The 19,645-nt window shown below is 47.5% G+C and overlaps 1 protein-coding gene across 1 annotated transcript in view; it reads left to right on the top strand.

Annotated features, from left to right (window-relative positions):
- Nucleotides 1–16,355, top strand: part of ERBB4 (erb-b2 receptor tyrosine kinase 4) — a 395,635-nt gene extending 379,280 nt beyond the window's left edge. Inside the window, exons 28-31 of the mRNA XM_086751200.1 lie at nucleotides 3,745–3,792; nucleotides 4,781–5,072; nucleotides 7,576–9,513; nucleotides 15,118–16,355. Coding sequence (XP_086607326.1) covers nucleotides 3,745–3,792; nucleotides 4,781–5,072; nucleotides 7,576–8,012 — 777 coding nt within the window. The 3' untranslated portion in view covers nucleotides 8,013–9,513; nucleotides 15,118–16,355. The remainder of the gene's footprint in view (nucleotides 1–3,744; nucleotides 3,793–4,780; nucleotides 5,073–7,575; nucleotides 9,514–15,117) is intronic.
- Nucleotides 16,356–19,645: the final 3,290 nt, after the last annotated feature.

The raw sequence follows: 19,645 nt of genomic DNA, 5'->3' as shown, positions 1-19,645 counted from the left end.
GAAGAAAATACCATTACTATGATCCTAGTTGGCAGATCACTGTCTGGGAATGGTGCTGTCAGCAAAAATAGCAATAAATGCATTAATGCTAGTCTGTTCTCTCCTGACGTCTTGCGGCAATGCTATTCTAAGACAGCCCCTTATTGTGGTGTTATAGTTACATAGTATGTATTTAAATGTGAGAGTCACAGCCAAGAAGATCCAAAGATAGGACAGTGGATTTAGCCTTTGTGATGAGTGGAGCAAAGCATGCCCACGGATAGATCATGTGGCCACCCGAGAACAGTCTTTTAAGTTGCTAATCATCTAAACATTTACTGGCAGGGGAGCATAGCCCTGTGTACTGAAGCCAAGCCCATTGACAAAAGACTTGGTTTTTTAAGTTATCCTTAAGAGATCACTGTAGGCTGTGAACTAAAAGTAGTTCAAGACAGCTCTCTCCTTATTTGTCCAGAATCGGTGAACCACAAGGTGAAATTGATTGGGAGTGCTTGTGTGAAAACAGAAAGATGTAAAGGTGTGTCATGTAGCATAGAATCATAGAATGGTTAGAGTTGGAAGGGACCCTCAAAGGTCGAAGGGACCTTCAAAGGTCCAAAAGCATGGTGTAACACTGAATAGAAAAGGAGTAAGACAGGTAAGCCTTCAGTCTTCCCTTCTCCATCTTTTTGGAGTAGACAGAAAGCTTCCCTGAATTCAAGTAAATGCAAGGCCGGAGGGCAAGGATAAAGTAGATTGTCTGCTGCAGTGCAACATCCTATAGCTGTCGGTAGGACTTGAAAGTGGCATTTGGCAGGCTCGGGGATGTGTGTTACCCATTTTCTAACACATTTTGGGTTGTAACCTGTCCTTGCCCATGTGTTATTACAAAATAACAGTAAATCTGTGGTACAATGGAAAGGTCAGGGGCATCAAAGGGGATCAATCAGAACATCTCTAGTTTCCACAGTATTCCCTGTTTAAAGAAACCTTCCCAATTGTCCCAAACAAGTCTCTGCAGAAGACTGCCAAATTATAAGCTTGCTGCACAGTGTGTGTTATTCAGTCTGTTCTGTTTAAAAAAAGTAATCTCTGGTAGAGTGTCTTCTGGTCTGTCTTCTGTTCTTATCTTCTCTCTTGAGTGTGATCATCTTGGGCAACTCCTGACTGTGGTTCCTCCTTCCCTGCTTGTGAACATTCCTTGGCTGTTGTTCATCTGGGTATGAGTACACTTGAATGAGAGAAAGAGACCACACACAGATGGGGCAGCACAGAAGTTTCCAGGCTGATCCAGCCAAGTCCTCTGCCATCTCTTTCTGTACTCCCTTAGATGACACTTCCTTTGCAGTTGGCATCATCCTCGTTTCTCCGGCTGTGTGCAGCCACAGCTGGGTCAGAGAGGCCAAAGCTGCTCCCAGGCCTAGGGCTTAAGTTTAAGCTCTGCTTTTCAATGATGAGCTCTTCGGCAAAAGCTTAGTGAAATCAGTCACGGTTGGCCTAGACTGCAGTGGTGTCTCGGCCCCTCCTCCCTCAGCCGTGTGCACCAAGTCCTTGGAGCTCCCGCTCTCTGCACAAGGCAGAGCTCTCCACTTGTGCTCAGGGTGGGTCAGTGGCTGCTTGGCTGCCTCTGAACCAGGCCTGCATTTGGCCATTTGATTTGAGCACAGTTTGCTGACAGCAGAGGAGATTCAAGTTCAGCTCCAGCCTCTAGAGAAGCTGCTGTTTCAGTGCTTTCAGACTAGCTTTTGTCCTTGTGCCTCCCGTTTCTCCCTGTCACATTCAGGTCTTATTACTATCTCTCCTTTCCTACTCAGCCTTCCGTCACATGCCAACCCTTTCTCCCTCCCTGCACCTCACAGTCTCTCTCACTTGCTGTTGCCCTCTATTCCTCTGCAAGCCACCATTCCCTGGTTCCTGACCCCATCCCTGCTGCCAGCTCCTCCAGCACCACTTTCTTGCAACCCTCTTGGCTCATTTTGATGTCTGCTCAGGCTGCCATTCTCTCCTCCTCCTCCCCAGGGCACTGGGAAGGGGGTCACTGAGACAGTGGGGTGGAGGCTCTCCTGTGTGTCCTTCCAGCACCTGGTTTCCCTTGGGGAAAAAAGACTACAGAGAGAATCCTGCTCAAGCCTTGCTAGTGGATGGTGCAGATAGACAATTTGGCTAACAAAGGTTTTCCTGCACTTTTGTGATTTGCAACCTGAGCCTTTTTTTAGGTCATAACCTATCTAAATATGGATGAATTTTCGTGGGGTTTGAGAAAAGTGTATCTCTAACTGGCTCATCACCACATTTACACCTCAAGGACAAGGCGCTAGATCTGAGTAACAAAATGACTGCAGGATATTTCAAACAGAAAGAAATGGGCATATTTTTGGTCATCAGGAAAGGGTCTTCAGACAGACAGCATGCATTTTTAAAAGTTTATGTTCGTTTTTAAGGTTTTTCCTGATGCAGGTATTCTGCTTAAACCCAGAACATTCCTTTATAAAGTAAGGTATTTGACAGTAACCATCATCTTCATCCTGATGTTTTGGCAAGAATTTTATATGGAAAAGATTGATTGTAGCATATCCGATCCTTACTATGTGAGGTTGCATGTTATCCTTGCTTTTACTTTCGATATGTTTCTTGATGTGAATATGTTTTTGAAACAGATTTTGATGAAATAGATGTCTTCTAAAGCAGAGTGTTCTCAGGGATGTTAGACCACTTTTCTGAGGCAGTGGGTTTTTCCTTCTGATTTATCTCAAGTTTAGACCGTCTTTTTTCAAACCTTGATTTTTTTCTCTCTCCCAAGTAGGAGATAAGGGAATTACAATAAAGGTTTTGAAACAAAATGAGAAACAAAGTAATTATGAAGAACTGATCTTGCAGTCTCAAAAAAACCCACATTTTTTGCAGTAGAAAAGCACATGAAAAATAAAGGGTGGTTCTCCCCCCCCCCCCAACTCAACATTTCCTCAAAGGAAAACAGGCCAGTTTTGAAAAACAGTAATAGGCATAAATGCAGCGGCTGTGCTTAGCGATCTTACAGCAGTTCAAGGTCCACAGTGTAAGACGATTCTAGAAACCAATACAAAAATTAAGATCTCTCCATGAATACTTTGATATGCAACCTCTAGACTTCTCAGTAAAGCCTCTTAGCCTGTGATACAGAGGTAACATTAGAAGCGTGGTGTATGTTGAGAGCAAGATCGTGGCACTTTGGAGTCTAGAAATCCAGGAGCTGCTGTGCTGTTTGGGTTTTCCAAAGCTTAGGGGCTGATTTCCATATGATGACTTAAGCTAGCTGTGACAGTCTGATGACAGTTCTGCACCCTCCTGCCCTCCCAGTTATCCCTCTCCTGCTTTGCCCCTGGGAAAGGAATCCTTGACTTGGAGCCAGATGTTTTCTTCACTTCTCCTGCCCTGTATTTCCTCTGAAGTTGAGTGCACCATCTGTCATTCTTCCTGTATAATCTGCTTTTCCAAAAATTAGACGCGAGACATTTGCAGGATATACAGCTGTCAGCAGATGTGACATGGCACTTGCCCTTACCCAGCAAGAGGAACTCAGTAGCCCTTCCTAAGACTGGTGAGGCACACAGCTTGTTGAAGTTGGTGAGACATTTGCCATAATTGAATTTTTTAATTTTTGCATTCAGTTAGGAAATCTAACTGATGTGTATGTTTCTCCCCACTAGCTCATACAGCTCATGTGACTTGTTTCATTCGTGTGACCTCTTACTACATATCCATCATTCCATTTTTCTTTCCTATTAGAGTGAAATTGGACACAGCCCTCCTCCTGCCTACACCCCTATGTCAGGAGTAAGTATTTCACATTCAACCTTCATCCTTCAGGTTTTCTTCCTTCCTTCACTATATATTTTCTGTTTCAAACCCCCTTTTCCTACATAAGTGGCCTAAAAAGTCAACAGTATGTAAGCAATCAAATAGTCAGGATCTCTACACTCAGCTTGGATTCACATGTGAGCTCTACAGACCCACACCCAAAATTCTACCAACTGCTAGCTTTTCTTGAAAAAGCATTTAGGTAACAGAGTTGGGTGAATCTGTACATTTTTCCTTCCTATTTATAGGTCATGATGTCGAAATTCCCTTGCGCGCCCTTGCTGACAAGCAAAATGGTAGGTTGAGTTGAACCACTGAGTTGAGGTACCGATACAAAGACCTCACCAGCCTGATAGGCGCTACCTGATGGAATTACACAGTGTTTGGGTGACCATGTGATTGTCACTGCAGGACACTCTAAAAGTATGCCCCCCAAAAATAGAGTTCAGAGATGGTAACATCCTCTATCTCCAGTCCCGTTTGCAGAACAAGATTTCCCTAACATGAGATTTAAGGATTTTGTTCAGAAGTCAGTGTAGATTGCCAAAGTAATAGGAGAGGAGATACCATGATTGCCTCTTGCAGCTGTGTATACCTAACCTCCGCGTGTCTCGGTAGGAGACAAGTTTTTCTGCTCCATTTCTAGCCCTGTTGCTAGCGCTGAGCAGCCGGCTTGCTTCCCTGCTCCCCTCGCTGCATCGATGGTGCCTCCCTGGGAGGGGAAGCTGTCTCAGCACCACCGGGCAGTCGGACGCTTTGCCAGTCCACAACAGAGCCTGTGCTGCTGCCGATCCCGCAGTGCTGGAAACACAGCAGTCTGCAGGGTGGACAAGGCTTCACCTGCCGGGTGAAATGCATCATTGAGCAAGGCAGGAAAGACACAGGAGCCGCAGAGATGACTTGCTGTTCAGTCTTCTTTCCCTTCGGAGCCTCCTTTCTCATGGTGCCTTTTCTTTTTCAACAGAACCAGTTTGTGTATAGAGATGGTGGCTACGCTGCAGAAGTGCCAATGCCATACAGAGCTCCTGGCTGCATAATACCGGAAGCACCGGTTGCTCAAGGGGCTACAGCAGAGATCTTTGAAGATACTTGCTGTAATGGCACACTACGAAAACAAGTGGCAACTCTGGCAAAAGAGGACAGCAGCACCCAGAGGTACAGCGCTGATCCCACGGTCTTCGTACCTGAACGGGTTGTCCGGGGAGAGCTGGATGAGGACGGGTACATGACACCGATGCGAGACAAACCTAAAACAGGTAAAAAAATCATCTTTCTGGAGAAGCTCCTGCTCTAGTCTGACTGCATGTTCTCTTTTTCTACGTCAGCAGCTTTTGACCAAAAATTACTTTATTGAATAACCCATCAAGGTTGAAACATTCTGACTTGGTTAATATTTTTTTGCATGGGGATTCATTTTTCTTTGCTTAATTTGCTACTTAGAAAAGCTCAAGTGTTCCAAAATATCAAGTCTGGTAATTCCTCCTTTAACTTTTTTTCCTGGGAAATGACAAGTGAGAGGAAGTAAAAAACCCAAACCTCCTTCTTGTCCAAACAGAAATCTTCTGTTATTTTCAAGAAACGGATCTATCTTTGGCCAGCCATAGTCTCCACTTTGCTTTGTTTATTGATCTTCTTTATCTTCACGGCATTGTGCTTGGTAAATGTCGTGTTGAACATAGCACAGAACCAATACACACAGTTGGCATTTTATACCCAAGAGAAGTTTAGGATTGAAGAACAAGATGTGCTTCAGAGGGGCCATCACTGCAAGGTGAAGTTTACCTAGATGTGTGCCAGCTCAGAGCGCTGCATTTCCCAGTTTGCTGTCATTTGTTCCTTCCTTTTTAAATAGCGACAGCAGTCATTTAGATGTAAGGGATGCGTCATTAGTAATTTGCTTTCAAACCTTTTCATTAGCTTTAAATAAATTAATGCAAATGTAAATGCCAAGTAACTACTGAGTTTGCTTCAGAATTTGGAAGCCGCTTACCCTTTGTGTTACGTTCTGGAAATGGAGGGAGTCCTGGGGCTTGACCCACGGCAGTAGCACTTGTGGGAGTGCACTCATGACTGACCCTACTCTTCAGCAACAGCTCTTGCAAGAAGGATTTGATGCTGTGAGTTTGCTTCAGTGTGAGCCCACGTGTATCTTCACATCCAGGTTTGCCCTGGGGAGCCTCAGAGTTCTGCAGTAGCTTCACGGGTAGCTTCAGGTAGCCCTCAGGGATGCAGTAGTAGCAGCGCAGGAGAAAGCACCTCCTTCCTGTCTAACTGGGCACAGATTCAGGGATGTCACAGGGATGCCACGTTGCTTTACACTCTCTGTCAGCTGGGGGAGTCAAATCAAAGCACTGCTTGGCTGTCGTTGCTTAAAAAACAATGCTTCCACTATGCTTTTGGTGCGGGCACGTGTGCATGTTCCACCTCTCGGATTCAGCGAAGTTTTAGCTATGTGGTCAAAGGTACCCACTAAGTCTTGAACTTTTGCATTTAGTAGTTCTGGTCCCTTCCTGAATGAAACCAGGATTGAAATGAGGACCTGAAGTGTGGGGCATGTTTACTTGTGGGCAGGACTATGTGGAAGTGTCTCCAGAGCCTGTGACCAGAGCGATGCTACTGGAGATGGAGGTCTTATGTTAACATCCCTGTGTGGCACAGGCAGGCTGAGAGGTCATCCCTCACTAATGGCGGTGGCTCAGAGACCCCGTTTTGTAGGGAAACTGTAGACTGTGAGGTGAAAGGCACAATTAATACTGGAAGTGGATTTGATCTGACCATTTCCAGCCTTGAATGAGCTGGATGCTTTTGACTGTCTTGCTGCAGGGGTCCTACCCCCAGTTCCTTTTGTCCCCAGCCCACCTCCAAGCCATTTCCTTTGCAGCCCACTTGCAGTGTCAGCCACCTCCTTTCTGCTCTGGCCAGTTGGCTTTGTCTTTTGCAGCAAGACCTCATCATACAGAGTGGGGCAGAATATGACACCCAGTGAATCCATTGCTCTGTGACTCAGTTACTCGTGTGTAACCGTGGGAGGGAGCTTACTAAGCGTGTGTGCTTTTAACCTGGGACAGCCAGTCTCTTCATGGTTTTCTTCCCTCCCAACCCCCTGTCTAGCTTTCCATGCAAGCTCCGTATACCTTAAAAGCTTTCTGCATTTCAGCTACAATTTTTTGTAGCATTAATCCACAGAAAGTTATTTGAAGCAACTGTAACCTGCTCCAAGTCCTGTTTTGGAGCTAATGTAATACTCCCTTGTACTCTTTCAGGGCTCATTTGAATCATTTTTTTTCATAACACTTTGAGGCCCTTTGTCCTTCAGGGATGGAAGGTTTTTAATCAGGCAAATTGTTCTGTTAGAAATGAAGCTGTCTTAGAAGTTAGCCCTTGGGGATGGTTTTTGTGCAGAGAGGCTTAACTAAGATTTCTGTAGAGCTTTTTGGATGGAAAGGCTGCAGAGCGGAGGGTTTGACTGATATGTCCGAGGTTGCACAGAGTCAGCAGCAGAGGCAGAAGGCGCTTGGCGTGTTTGACTCTGTAGATCGTACTCGGAGAGAAAGTTCAGGATCAAACAAAGCACGTGGGCTATGGCTCAGCAAAAGCTGGAGGTTAGTTTCCACCTTTGCTGGAATGAGTGGCTGGGGTGGAAGGATGCGCAGTCCGAGTACTGCTTCTGGTACAGCCCGGTAGTAACGCACACATGATGCTTCCTACAAGGATGGATTACTCCATCTCTTTGCTGATTTATTTTTGATCTTTCCTTAGATTACCTAAACCCAGTGGAAGAGAATCCATTTGTTTCCCGACGAAAGAATGGAGATCTCCAAGCTGTGGACAACCCAGAGTATCACAACGCTTCGAACGGGCAGCCCAAAGCAGAGGATGAGTACGTGAACGAGCCATTGTACCTCAACACTTTTGCAAACACCTTGGAAAAAGCCGAGTACCTGAAGAACAATTTGCCGGAGAAACCCAAGAAGGCCTTTGACAACCCAGACTACTGGAATCACAGCCTGCCCCAACGAAGCACCCTCCAGCACCCGGACTACCTGCAAGAGTACAGCACAAAATACTTTTACAAACAGAATGGACGGATCCGGCCCATTGTGGCAGAGAATCCTGAATACCTCTCTGAGTTCTCCCTGAAGCCTGGCACTGTGCTGCCCCCTCCGCCCTACAGACACCGAAATACAGTGGTGTAGTGACTGCGGTCTTACAGAAGTGGAAAGGCAACCCCTTCTAGCTGCCTCACTCTTTCTCTCTCACTCTCCTTTTCTCCCTCTCCCATCCCTCCCTCCCTCTCTTTCTCCCATGAGCTTCCTCTTCTTGCCAGTTCACTCATTTTTGATATTTCCAAGTGAAAAAATATCTTGGAGTCATTTGCAGATTTGGTTGGGAACCTAGAAGGAGGGAAGGAAGGAAAGAGACTGAAAGAAGGCGCGTACAACCTGGCGTTTCTTGCTTTCCGCAGATCCGGAGTGTCGGATGGTCAGAGAAGCTAGACAGTACCAGTAAAGGCCAGTGGCAGTGTTGCCTGCTATCGAGCTAGTTCTCTGTGATTCAAGCCAGACCCCGTAGGGAAGCCACAGAGAGGCTGTTTCTTTCAGCAGGAACTGGTGAGAGTCTGTACAGCATTCCTGGAAATCTCAATGCCGTTTCCATTAGGGGGAAAATGGACAATTTTTTTATCATGTGTGATAGCGTAGTAATTGAGATGGAGAATCCACTTTCTTTCTCTAACACTTTCTATCCCAGCAACTGAAAACGGCTAACCTGGCTTTTCATAATCATTCAGATCTTCATCATGGCTTTCCAAGAAATGATGATGTGACTCTAATGTATGGTTAAACCCTTTTTTTTCTGAGCCACACCATGATTTTGTGCCAATTCCGAACTACGGGGACTCCAGCTCAGAACTGGTACACGACACAACCATTTTTGTATGCGTGCCAACATGACAAACACTTAAAACACAAAATCCCTTTCAGAAGAGAGTAACAAAACCACACCTGCAACTTTTTTTTTTTTGAAGCTAAAAGACAGGCCAAGAAACCAAGATTTATATGCAAAAAGCTTTGCTTTCCTGTTTTATACCTGCTGACTATAGATACATAAAAAGACCCAAGCAAATTCTTCCCTCTTTTTCTTCTTTGTGATCATGAAGGGAGTTGGGGATGCTGTCAGGCAACACTGAGCATGAGATGGAGAACTGGAGAGTTTGATATGGGTCATGAAGTCTGCTGGTGTTCTGTGGGGTGGTGGGAAGGGTCCTTTAAACTGGAAGACAGACACTGGACTGGAGAAAACGCACGTAGCGGTTCACTGGAAAGTTAGTTTGCACTTAAGCTCTGATTTTATTTGAACTGTTTTCTGGATTTTGAATGAAGCAATATGGAAGTGACCAGCAAAATACAAAATAATAATTTTAAATTTAAAAAAAATTGATTATACGTAAAGGATGACTGTGGAAATGCCAAAATGAAGCAAATCAAGTCTTTGGAACAATGTCTACCAGTTCTGAGAGGCCATTGCATTGACTGCTTCCGAGAATACAGTGACAGAGCAACCAGCTCTTACTGCTGCCACGTGAAGGACAGCAGAGCAAGCACTGAAAGGGATCCGAAGAGACAACTGTCTTGCTCTGGCTTGCAGCACAGTAAGGAATACTTTTTTCCTAAGAGGATTACTCTGGCACAGAAGACGGTGCGTATGAGGTTTGAGAAGTGAAAACGTGCATGACTCGCAGAGCTTTCCAGCAAAAATGTAAATAAGTATGAGTCAACCTCCTTGCACTTAGTTCTGCTTTCATCAACCTCAATTTTTAGGTAGACACCCCCACCCCGTCCCCCGGCCTGCTCCTCTTTGGAAATATCTTTCAGCCAGAGCTCTGGACGTTTTTAGCAACCTGAGGCAGATGGAGCTGCGAAGGGAGGCGTAAGGGCCAGAGACACTGATGGCTTGGTCCTGACACACCAGGACCCCTGTGTGTAAGAGCGTTTGCGTATCTAGTTCCCACCAAAAATCCTAGGGAACTATTAAGTACCTTTGAAGATCTGCCTATGTCTCTATCTATCAAGACTCTTAAAGGGAAAAAACCCAATACCTGATGGGTGGCAATCTTAGGTGATACACCAGTATTCCAGTTTATGCGCTTCAGTACTGTTAAAGTCGAGATCTTTGGGGTGACCTAACCCGGCAACAAAACCAGCAACAACCAGTGGTCTGGAAATGGCATAAAGCTCTTTCAAATTCCTGCCATCTCAACAGCTTGCCACTTTTAATCCTAGGGAAGCAGAGGAAGAAGAAACAAGCAATAGTTACCCAAATCTTGGTGAGGTCAGCTTGGTAAAGGTATGAAGAGAGTTCAAACCTGGGTGGGTTATTATGCTTGTAGGTGGGAAACAAATGATGTATGATCACTAGGTCAAGGTTGGTTCAGTCAGCAGCCTGTTTCTGCGTCAGGTGTGTTCAGGCCGGCTTGAACCAGATGCGGGGTGATATTAAACCTGTAAATGGAGTGTGTAGCTGGAGTCTGAAAACAGCAAGAGCAAATACAGATCTTTGAAGCTATTAGAAGGAGATTCTGGGCCAAGTGGTACCAAAGTGGTTTGTGGTGGCAGAACAAAATGAGCAGACCACTGCAGTGGCATAGAGGGTTACAGAAACATCATGCATCTGAGAGGCCTTGCCTCTTCCTGGTGCCCTCCCGTAACTCCTCATCATCTTGGCAGGAGACAGAGGCAGGCGTTGGGCAGGGGCTTGGGGGCGCAGAGGGGTGGCGTGAGGTCCTGGAGACCCCACTCCGAGGAAGGTTTGCCAGCGGTAGTGCTCACAGGGTGCCACCTGAAGCACGGGCAAAGGTCTGCTGCCAGGCTGTCTGGGGACAAAGGCCAGCAGAGGATTGTGGACATCCTGTTTCAGCACAGCAGCATAGGTAGGTGGAAAAACGGGTTGATTTGTCCCTGAACAAGTCTTGCAACAGTGTAACTCCTAATGGGAAAAAAAAAATAATAAAATCCTGGTACAGCTTACGTGTTTGAATTCCAAGAGGTGCGCTCAAAGGCTGCTGGAGCAGGACCATGCACACCTCCGGAGCTGGGTGGAGTGGTGCTGGGATGTAGCTGCTAATGAAAGGTGAGGCCTGTTTGTTTCTCTGGTCGTTAAGTAGAACTAGTGTTGGAAACAAGCCCATGGAATGATCACAATGTAAATAATTGTGGTTTTTAACAATTTCACATTTTATTTCTTACAAAACTTGAATTATTTATTCATTTTAATTGTTGGCTGTGGGTGTGATACAATATATTAAGTAGCGTGGCGATGCAGAGGTTCCTTGAAGTGAGGCAGCACAAAGGCCAGAATGGAAGCTACTGGGGCTCTGACACGCAGCCAGGCTGAGCCGTGTCTGGAATAGCAGAGGGCAAACAAAGCGTTAATTAAGACAGTAATTCGTGATGATGGAAAACTCAGCAGACTGCACCTTCACAAATGGGCATGGTTTTTTCCTGAGCTTCTGGTTTGAGTTGCAATTGCCAAAAATGGCCCTTGTGTTTCCTGCTGTGCCAGTAGCCGACCTTTTCTGCAGTGTGTGGGCCGGCGCGGTGCTGAGCACCTGGGTAAGCGGCTCCTTGTTCCCACTAAGAGTGGCAGTCATGTCAGCAGAGCCCGTAAACGTGCGCGTTTACCCTGGAAGAGCAATGCCACTGAGCTACTTCAGCAGATTTTTGTCTCTTTCCTAAGGTTCAAAAAGCAAAACTCAGAGCAGAAACGTTTGGCTGCTCTAATCAGACCTGCAGGAATACCAGGCTGGCCCTGACTCACACGTTTGCCTTCGTGGGTACAGCTGTTGGCTTGGCAAAAGAAGTCAGGCAAATGTACGTGGCAAAATCATGGCAAATACTCAGCTGATTTCTCTTGTGATAGATGAGGGTCATGGTTTTTAATGAATAATTGCAGGTTTGGGGGAAAAGCAGCTACTTCCACATGCACAAACTGCATTTTGTCAGCAGAAAGCAGTAGGTGAGAGCATCAGCACAAGTATTTTGTCTGGCTGTAATTAATTCTCTAGTTCTACAGCGGTATCTGTGCACAGCACTGTCAGTTTTTATGGATTTTATAATGCAGTCTGCTATTTGTAAATGTTTTCCTCTCCCTTATCATAGCCTGCATGACAGACGAGCGGTGACTAACTTTTCAAGAGCAGATACCCGAGTGTGTCTCAGTCATTGTCCAAGGCACAAAGCAATGCACTAAATGAAAGAAGAGCAGCTCATTTTTTCCTAATCTCTTTCAGTGATACTTGTCTTAGATGGTGTTATCTACCTGAGGGTTATTTCAAACAGATGTGGATGCTGGATCTGATTGACTTGCTGTAAGATAATTGACTGAAACCAGCTGCTTCTAAGTTTCCTTCTACAGCTCTTTTCAAATATTTCTTTTTCTGCAAAATAGCCAGGAGGGATTTTTACATGGCATTTAGCTCAGATGTAGCAGAGTATTTACAGCTTGCTTTCAAACAGGTCATCTCTAACGGGTAGTAAGCAATGGAAGTACGTCCGAGCAGGCATCAGCAGTAGGAGCCACGCTGTGGGTCTGTTTCGGGTACCTTAAGCTCAGCCCAAAAGTCCTTTGAGAGGTTATGTTAACCCTGATTGTACCAGTTACTTGGTAGGAAAGGCATTTTGTCACTGCAGGAATTGTATGCGATAATCTCATTCTATTTATTTCCTGGATTAATGGGGAAATACCTTTCCCTTCCTGTCCCACAGCTGTAAGCCCAGAGGCTGCGTGCAATGGGTGCTGGGGCAGGGCAGCCTGTACGCATGCCACCGATCCGATACCTGTTTGCACTAAAGATTAGAGAGGGAGTCACAGAGCAGCGTTTCCCCCACCCTCAGCCACCAGCAGTCCCAGCCTAGCAGCAAAGAAAATGGCCACTCTGAAAGGGCAGCTTGGCCCTGACTCTCTGTGGACTGATTCTTTCCCTGGCCATAGAGCTGGGCAGTACTAGTGACAAGCACTGGGAGCTAAGTCAGCCTAGAAATACAACTCGGGGTTGGGGGGCTTTTTGAGGATGAGCCTATGTGGGAAACTTGGATATTAAAGAAGAATTTTTTTTTTTTCTCCTGATGGGGTGTGTGTGTAGGTTCCCTGCATCATGGTGGCAGCTAAAGGAATGGAAGGATTATTTGGGCTCCTTTATATGACGTGGGAAATGAGGCGGCTTTGGCACAAGTCAGAAATGGGCTCTTGGCCATGTAATTCCCCAGGATAACCGGCGGAATGCCGGTCAGCCGTGTTTCTCCTGGGAGCCCTGTGCACCCTGGGCAGGTGTCTCTACGGAAAGGGCAGCAGACACTGCAGCACTCACCTGCACGCACACACGGACACTCGCCCCCGCTGTCTGCTGACCTTTTAGGGGGAGGGTATGGGAGTGACATCAGTGCGCCAGGGATGGACAGCTGGGGCGCCATTCGCTTGGCGGGATGGACTTATCCCCCACTTTGCCCAACTGGCACATCAAGGGCTCCCACCCTGGTTTCCCACTCACGTTTCGGACCCGTTGAGCTCGGGTAGGTATTTACCTGCCTTGAAGGCTGTTTAGCTTGGGGGTGACTGGTGAACAGAGGCTTTAGCATCACCCAGCACCGAGCCTCCGGTTATCAGTCACTTCTTTGGCTCTTAAAGAGCACCTCAATGGGGACAGCATCACCTCGACTGCCTTTTGGCAAATATTTTTCAAAAGGTGTTGGTACATTAAAACTCTGCGCCCGTTCATTTCTAGCTCTGTCACTTGCAGTTATTCTCATTCCCATGGATCTTGGACCTCTGCTGCTGACAAAACAGTTCATCTGTTATATAAAACCTTTGATTTGAGTTCAAATTTATTTTTTTAGAAAGCCAAGTGTGTGCAGGGTGGGGTTGGTTGGCTGTAATAGTCACACTGTGACACATGCAAGGAGCCACAGTCAGCCCAAGGGCAGCCTCTGCAGTGCCGCCATGTTTCCAAGATTCCCTCTTGTTTATTTTCTGGCTCTTGCCAAGCATTGCACAGGTAGAAAAGGTCACTGTTAGAAATGGGGCTTTCAGGGTGGGAATAAACAACAGAAATAAAGCTCTGTGGTTAGACACACCACTCTAAAAAAATGTCCACAAATCACTTGTCACCACCTTTGTTTTAATTTTATTCCTGTATGTTTGTGGAGTCCTACGTTCTTACGCTGGTGGGCTTTGTTCTTGGGGAAGTTGCTGAGGGGTGAGGCTGTCGTCAGCGGTACTGCGCTGATGGCCGGGCTCTGCCCCTAGGTTTGGACGATGCAGAGCACCTTTTGGGGGAAGCATGTGGGTGCTCAGGTCTGATGGTGGTGGGACTTGCTGGAACCACAGCCGAGCGCATCTGTGAAGAGATGCTTCCACCCCCGCATCCCCCAGCTGGGGTCTGTGCCGACAAGCCAGGAAAAGGTGTGGGGGAAACCTAAGGACGTCATCCTGATTAGGAAACAAGGAGTCGGAGCTACTTTTTTATTATTATTTTTAATTTTTTTTTTTTTTCCTTTTTTATTATTTAATTTTGAGAGCGAGCTTTGTGGACCTTGGTACAGAGGAGGTTTAAGGGGAGTTTTGTATGGTGTTACACAGTGTGAATAATTATGTCCCAGTTCTTCTCCCCTCCCCAATAAAAAAAGCCATGAAATTGTGCTCCAGACGTGTTGTGGATGAAGCCACCAGGGCAGAAGTGCGTCCCGCACAGCCCCCTCTCGCTGACAGCTCAGGTGTGACCAGGGCGCATGTGTACATCAAGCCATCGGCTCTCGCTGCCGTGTGCTGGCCGTGAGCGCCGTTTGGTCCCCACGACGCCACCGTCCCCGTGCCCTGCCCAGCCTTTGAGCCCTCTAAGGGAGAACACACTATTGTCCATAGCACTCCGAAGACTAAACCCTTTTGGGATAACCACAGTAATAAACTGTGAATGGTATTTTCTAAGTAAGTGTAGATACGTATGCCGTTCTTTTGAGGTAAGGTACTATGACATATGTAGCATAAACTGGTACTGCTGTTAAATGGGTCGATTATTAACTGAGCAGCTGTGTAAGGGGTAGCTAACTTTGAATGCACGAAACCGCTCTTCCTGTGAAGACGGGGGCTGAAGGTAGCTGCTGGGTACTTGTCTTTTCATGGTGGGGCATGTTAAGAGGAAAATTGCAGGTCAATGAAAACACACAATTTTTTATAGCATTTTAATGTTGGAAATTGGTACATATTCAATACATATTCACTATGGTTTTAATTTTTTTTTTTTTTTCTCAGCTTTTGCAATTTCCCCAACATTGTAAGCTGGAATTTCTGAAGCGGTAGCAGCCCTCATGCATAGGTAGGGGAAATTGAGGGGGAAAAGCAGTCTCTTTCTGAAAACAGAGAGATCCAAAATGTATTTCCTGACCTGGCGGTCTTGAACTATCGACTTTTTCTTTTCTGATGAGGCTCCAGTTCCCAGGCCTGGAGAATGACATTTCCATCCCCTCAGAATCACAGGCCGAGCCCCATCAGGGGGATGATGTGGGAAGCACTGAGCTCCTGCGAGAGGCGAGGAGGGTCTGTCTGGGCTCTAGCAATTCTCCGTGTTCTCAAAGAGCAAAGAGACAAAACAACAATACTTCTGCCTTATGCAGTACCTTCAGAAGAGGAGAAACATCGGGATGTTGGGGAAGACGCATTTCTTGCAAAGTGATGCATTCAGAGTTAGCTGCCTTTCTGAAACAAAAAAAAAAAATACAAAACCTACTGTATGTTACTTTGAAAATGTGAATAGTATTTTTATAGCTTGTTAAAGACACAGCTAGTTGCATTTGTAAATAAGGATAATGTTGCTTTTATTTTCCTTGTGGACACCATTATTTGGAACATAATTGTCCTTAGGGTTGATTTGTATATAGGTAATTTGCTTGTGATTTAAGCCGCTCCTCCCCTTTTCGTTCTCTCCCTTCCCACCCTCTGGTTTCGGTTAGGAGTACCATTTTTGGCATTCTGTGTGATTCTGTGTTTTAGCACTATTGTGGTGTGTTCAGACTTTCTGCACTTGCTTACACAGTAGGGTATGCCAATCGTGTGTGGCGTAACGTTCCTTTAACCTTTGGTTTCTCATACTTTAGCTAGCGAGGATTACGCACTGTTAAAATACTTACTGACCTGGGTTAATATTAGGTACATAATTTAGCATAATTTCCCTTCTTTTCAGGGTTTCTTGTTTTTTCTTTTTTCCTTCCCTCCCCTTTTGTCTTGTTTGGAGGCTGGGGAGAAACCTGTGGATCCTCTCTTTGTGTGGTTCTATTTCCCCACCGTGTGCAGTCCCGAGTTTCTCCTCATGGTCCCTGGGGTAGAGCTTTATCTGTTTGTTCAGGCAAATGTAGACTGCGACCCACCGTGCATCAACCCGCGCTCATCCCAGCTGAACAATTTGAAAACTGTTCTGCCTTTTTGTTACATGAATCTGTCAGAAATATATTTTTAATTTAATATAAATGAAATTCAATAAAATATGAAACAAAGTCTCTGTGCAGGTGTGAAATTCATTGCCAGGGCTTGAACACTTCCAGGGACCCAACTTCGCGTGTCCTGGCAAACTGAGTGGCCTCAGACCCCGCTCGGGAAAGCCCTGGCCTGGGCTGGGGACCATCTGCACCCAAATCTGTGGCTCCCCGGCCCTCCAGTGCCCCAGGGTCTGCTGGAAGATTACTCTGCCAGACGCAAAGTCCCTTTCTGCTGCAGTGGCCCCAAGCTTGGAGAGACAGACACAGACACACACGCACACAGACACACACGCACACAGACACACACGCACACAGACACACACGCACACAGACACACACACACAGACACCACACACAGACCCATGCACACAGACACACACGCACACAGACACACACGCACACAGACACCACACACAGACCCATGCACACAGACACGCACACAGACACACACGCACACAGACACACACAGACACAGACACACACACAGACAGACCAACACAGACCCACACACACACAGACCCACACACACAGACCCACACACACAGACGCGCACACACAGACCCACACACACAGACGCGCACACACAGACACACACACACACAGACATACACACACACTTAGACACACACAGACACACACACACTCTCTCTCTCTCTCTCTCTCTCTCTCTCACGCACTCACACACCCCACCACCCACCACGCACACACACCAACACCTACACCACCAAGAAGACGGTGGGAGGCAAAGGAGCGGGTGGGAGGCCAAAGGGTAGTTGGAGGCCGAGGGCATAGTGAGAGGCTGAGGGGGTAGTGGGAGGCCGAAGGGGTAGTGGGAGGCCAAGGGGGTAGTGTGTGGTCAAAGGGGGAGTGGGACGCTGAGAAGGGGTGGGAGGCTGAGAGGGTAGTGGGAGGCCAAGGGGGTAGTGGGAGGCCGAGAAGGGGTGAGAGGCCGAGAACGGGTGGGAGGCTGAGGGGAGTAGTGGGAGGCCTAGGAGGGGGGTGGGACGCCAAGGGGGTTTTGGGAGGCCGAGAATGGGTGTGAGGTCAAGGAGGGGTGGGAGGCCAGGGCGGGGGGTGGGATGGACGGATGGACGTGTTTGACGGACGGAGCACTCGGTGGATAGGGAACTGGCTGGATGGCTGCACCCAGAGAGTGGTGGTCAACAGCTCAACGTCCATGTGGAGACCGGTCACGAGTGGCGTCCCTCAGGGGTCCATGCTGGGCCCGGCCCTGTTCAACATCTTTGTCGGCGACATGGACAGTGGGATAGAGTGCACCCTCAGCAAGTTCGCCGATGACACCAAGTTGTGTGGTGCTGTTGACACGCTGGAAGGGAGGGATGCCATCCAGAGGGTCCTTGACAGGCGGGCCCGTGCAAACCTCATCAAGTTCAACCAGGCCAAGTGCAAGGTCCTGCACCTGGGTCAGGGCAATCCCAGGCACAAATACAGGCTGGGCGGGGAATGGATTGAGAGCAGCCCTGAGGAGAAGGACCTGGGAGTGCTGGTGGACGAGACGCTCAACATGAGCCAGCAATGCACTGAACAGCCTTTAAAGGTCCCTTCCCACCCAAACCATTCTATGATGACTTCCCTCGCGTTCCTCAGCAGCTGAACCGTGGCTGAAGGCATCGCATGCAGCAGCTCGGCACAGGGAGGGCAACCTGGAAAGCAAACACGGACACAGCTCCAGCTAAATCCTGCTTGCCAGCATTGGGCCTCAACTACTCAAACACCACGTGGTCAGCAGTGAGCCATCCTGTGCCCCGCTGGCTCTGAGGAGGGGATGGAAAGGACCCACCCTTTGCTCCCCCTCTGCACGGGTACGGGAGCAGCTTTCCACAAAGGAATGTTCTCCTCCTCCTGTCACTTTCTAACACAGCACAGGGCAGGTTTGGGGTCCCCAGCTGGCAGCCGCACTGACTGCTCCTTCATTGCTTTATATGTTTCAAAGGAGTTGTGGCACTCCCAAATCCTGCCAAACCAAGGAAAACAAACTCTAGTTAATGAGTACACACACAATACAGCTTAATGAGCCATATTAAGTGCGTAGTAGTAGTAGTATTATTATTCATCAATAATCATCGTCAATCATCATCAATAATCATCCAAGGGCCACCCTACCTGCGCTGCTGTCTGTAAAACACCATTTACAAACGTGCTTCCCCAACAATCCGGATAAACCCCCGCCTGGCTCCGTCAGGGTGCTCCCTCTCTGCTGCAAGCTTGCGGGAAGATAAGTTTGGCCTTTCTAAGACGTGCTGAGAGTGCTACCAGGCATTTCAGGGCGATTGGGCGCACACACGTACACGCACCCAGCCCACGAGCAAAGCCATCTGCCAAAAGGCTGTCATGCTACCCAACATGGCCCTGATGAGGCAGCAGGGAAGGAGATATTTCTCTTGCCGGAGTTTGCTGATTTGCTAAAATGAGAGTGTTTAATGGGGCAATGATGGCTTCCAACCAGGAACCAGGAGTTGTGGGAGGAATGGGGGAGCACAAAGCCCCGCGGGACCCCGGCAGAGGTGGTATCAGCCAGACGTGGCCATGAAACGTTTGCGTATCTGGGGCAGACAGATTGCATCTCCTGCCACTGGAAGTATTGTCTTGGTCAGGAGAGAGAAATGAGGTAAGAACTTTCTTTTTCTCCCGTTTTATCTGCTCTGCACAGGATTGGCAGATTATGCAGAAATACCGAGCAGCAGACAGTGAAATGTTTGCATTGCATTTGCATTGTTTACAGAGATGAGCAAAACACGCTCCTTTTGATTGAACGTATTTATAACCGCGAAGGAGCAAATGGAAGGCAGGAGTAAAACTGAGGAATTTTCCAGTGCACAGCACCGTTACCACGGCCTGAGCTGGCCCCAAGCAGGAGAACCATGAGCTAACCCTGGCTTGCCCACACCAACGCACCCACGTTTGCTCACTGACCTCAGGGAACAGGGCGCGGGTGCAGGCGTTGCGACATCACAACGACCGGTACGCAGGCAGATGCGTTACGGCAGCTTCGGTGTGCGCAAAGCTGTGCAACCCACGGAGGCCAGGCATGATGGATTATTTCGGCTGGAGGAGACCTCAGGCATCCCGCCGAGCGCTGCCGCTCCTGTTTCTGTACCGGTCTGGGGGAGTTCTCCAGCACACGCAGCTGTGTGACAAGGAACAATAATTCAGTCTCAGGAACTTCACTGCTCCTGCACCACAAAAGGCTGTTTTCCTTGTTTCTGTAAGCCATAACCAAGGGCAAAGGAACCAAACCCTGCGAGCGACGAGTTTCATGCCTCTGATGGGTTTGGCAGTCAGAAAAA

Source organism: Chlamydotis macqueenii, chromosome 6 (genome assembly GCF_036417535.1).
Source record: "Chlamydotis macqueenii isolate bChlMac1 chromosome 6, bChlMac1.mat, whole genome shotgun sequence".
In the NCBI taxonomy this organism is placed as follows: Eukaryota; Metazoa; Chordata; class Aves; order Otidiformes; family Otididae; genus Chlamydotis; species Chlamydotis macqueenii.
This window is presented reverse-complemented; position numbering and strand designations above follow the sequence as displayed.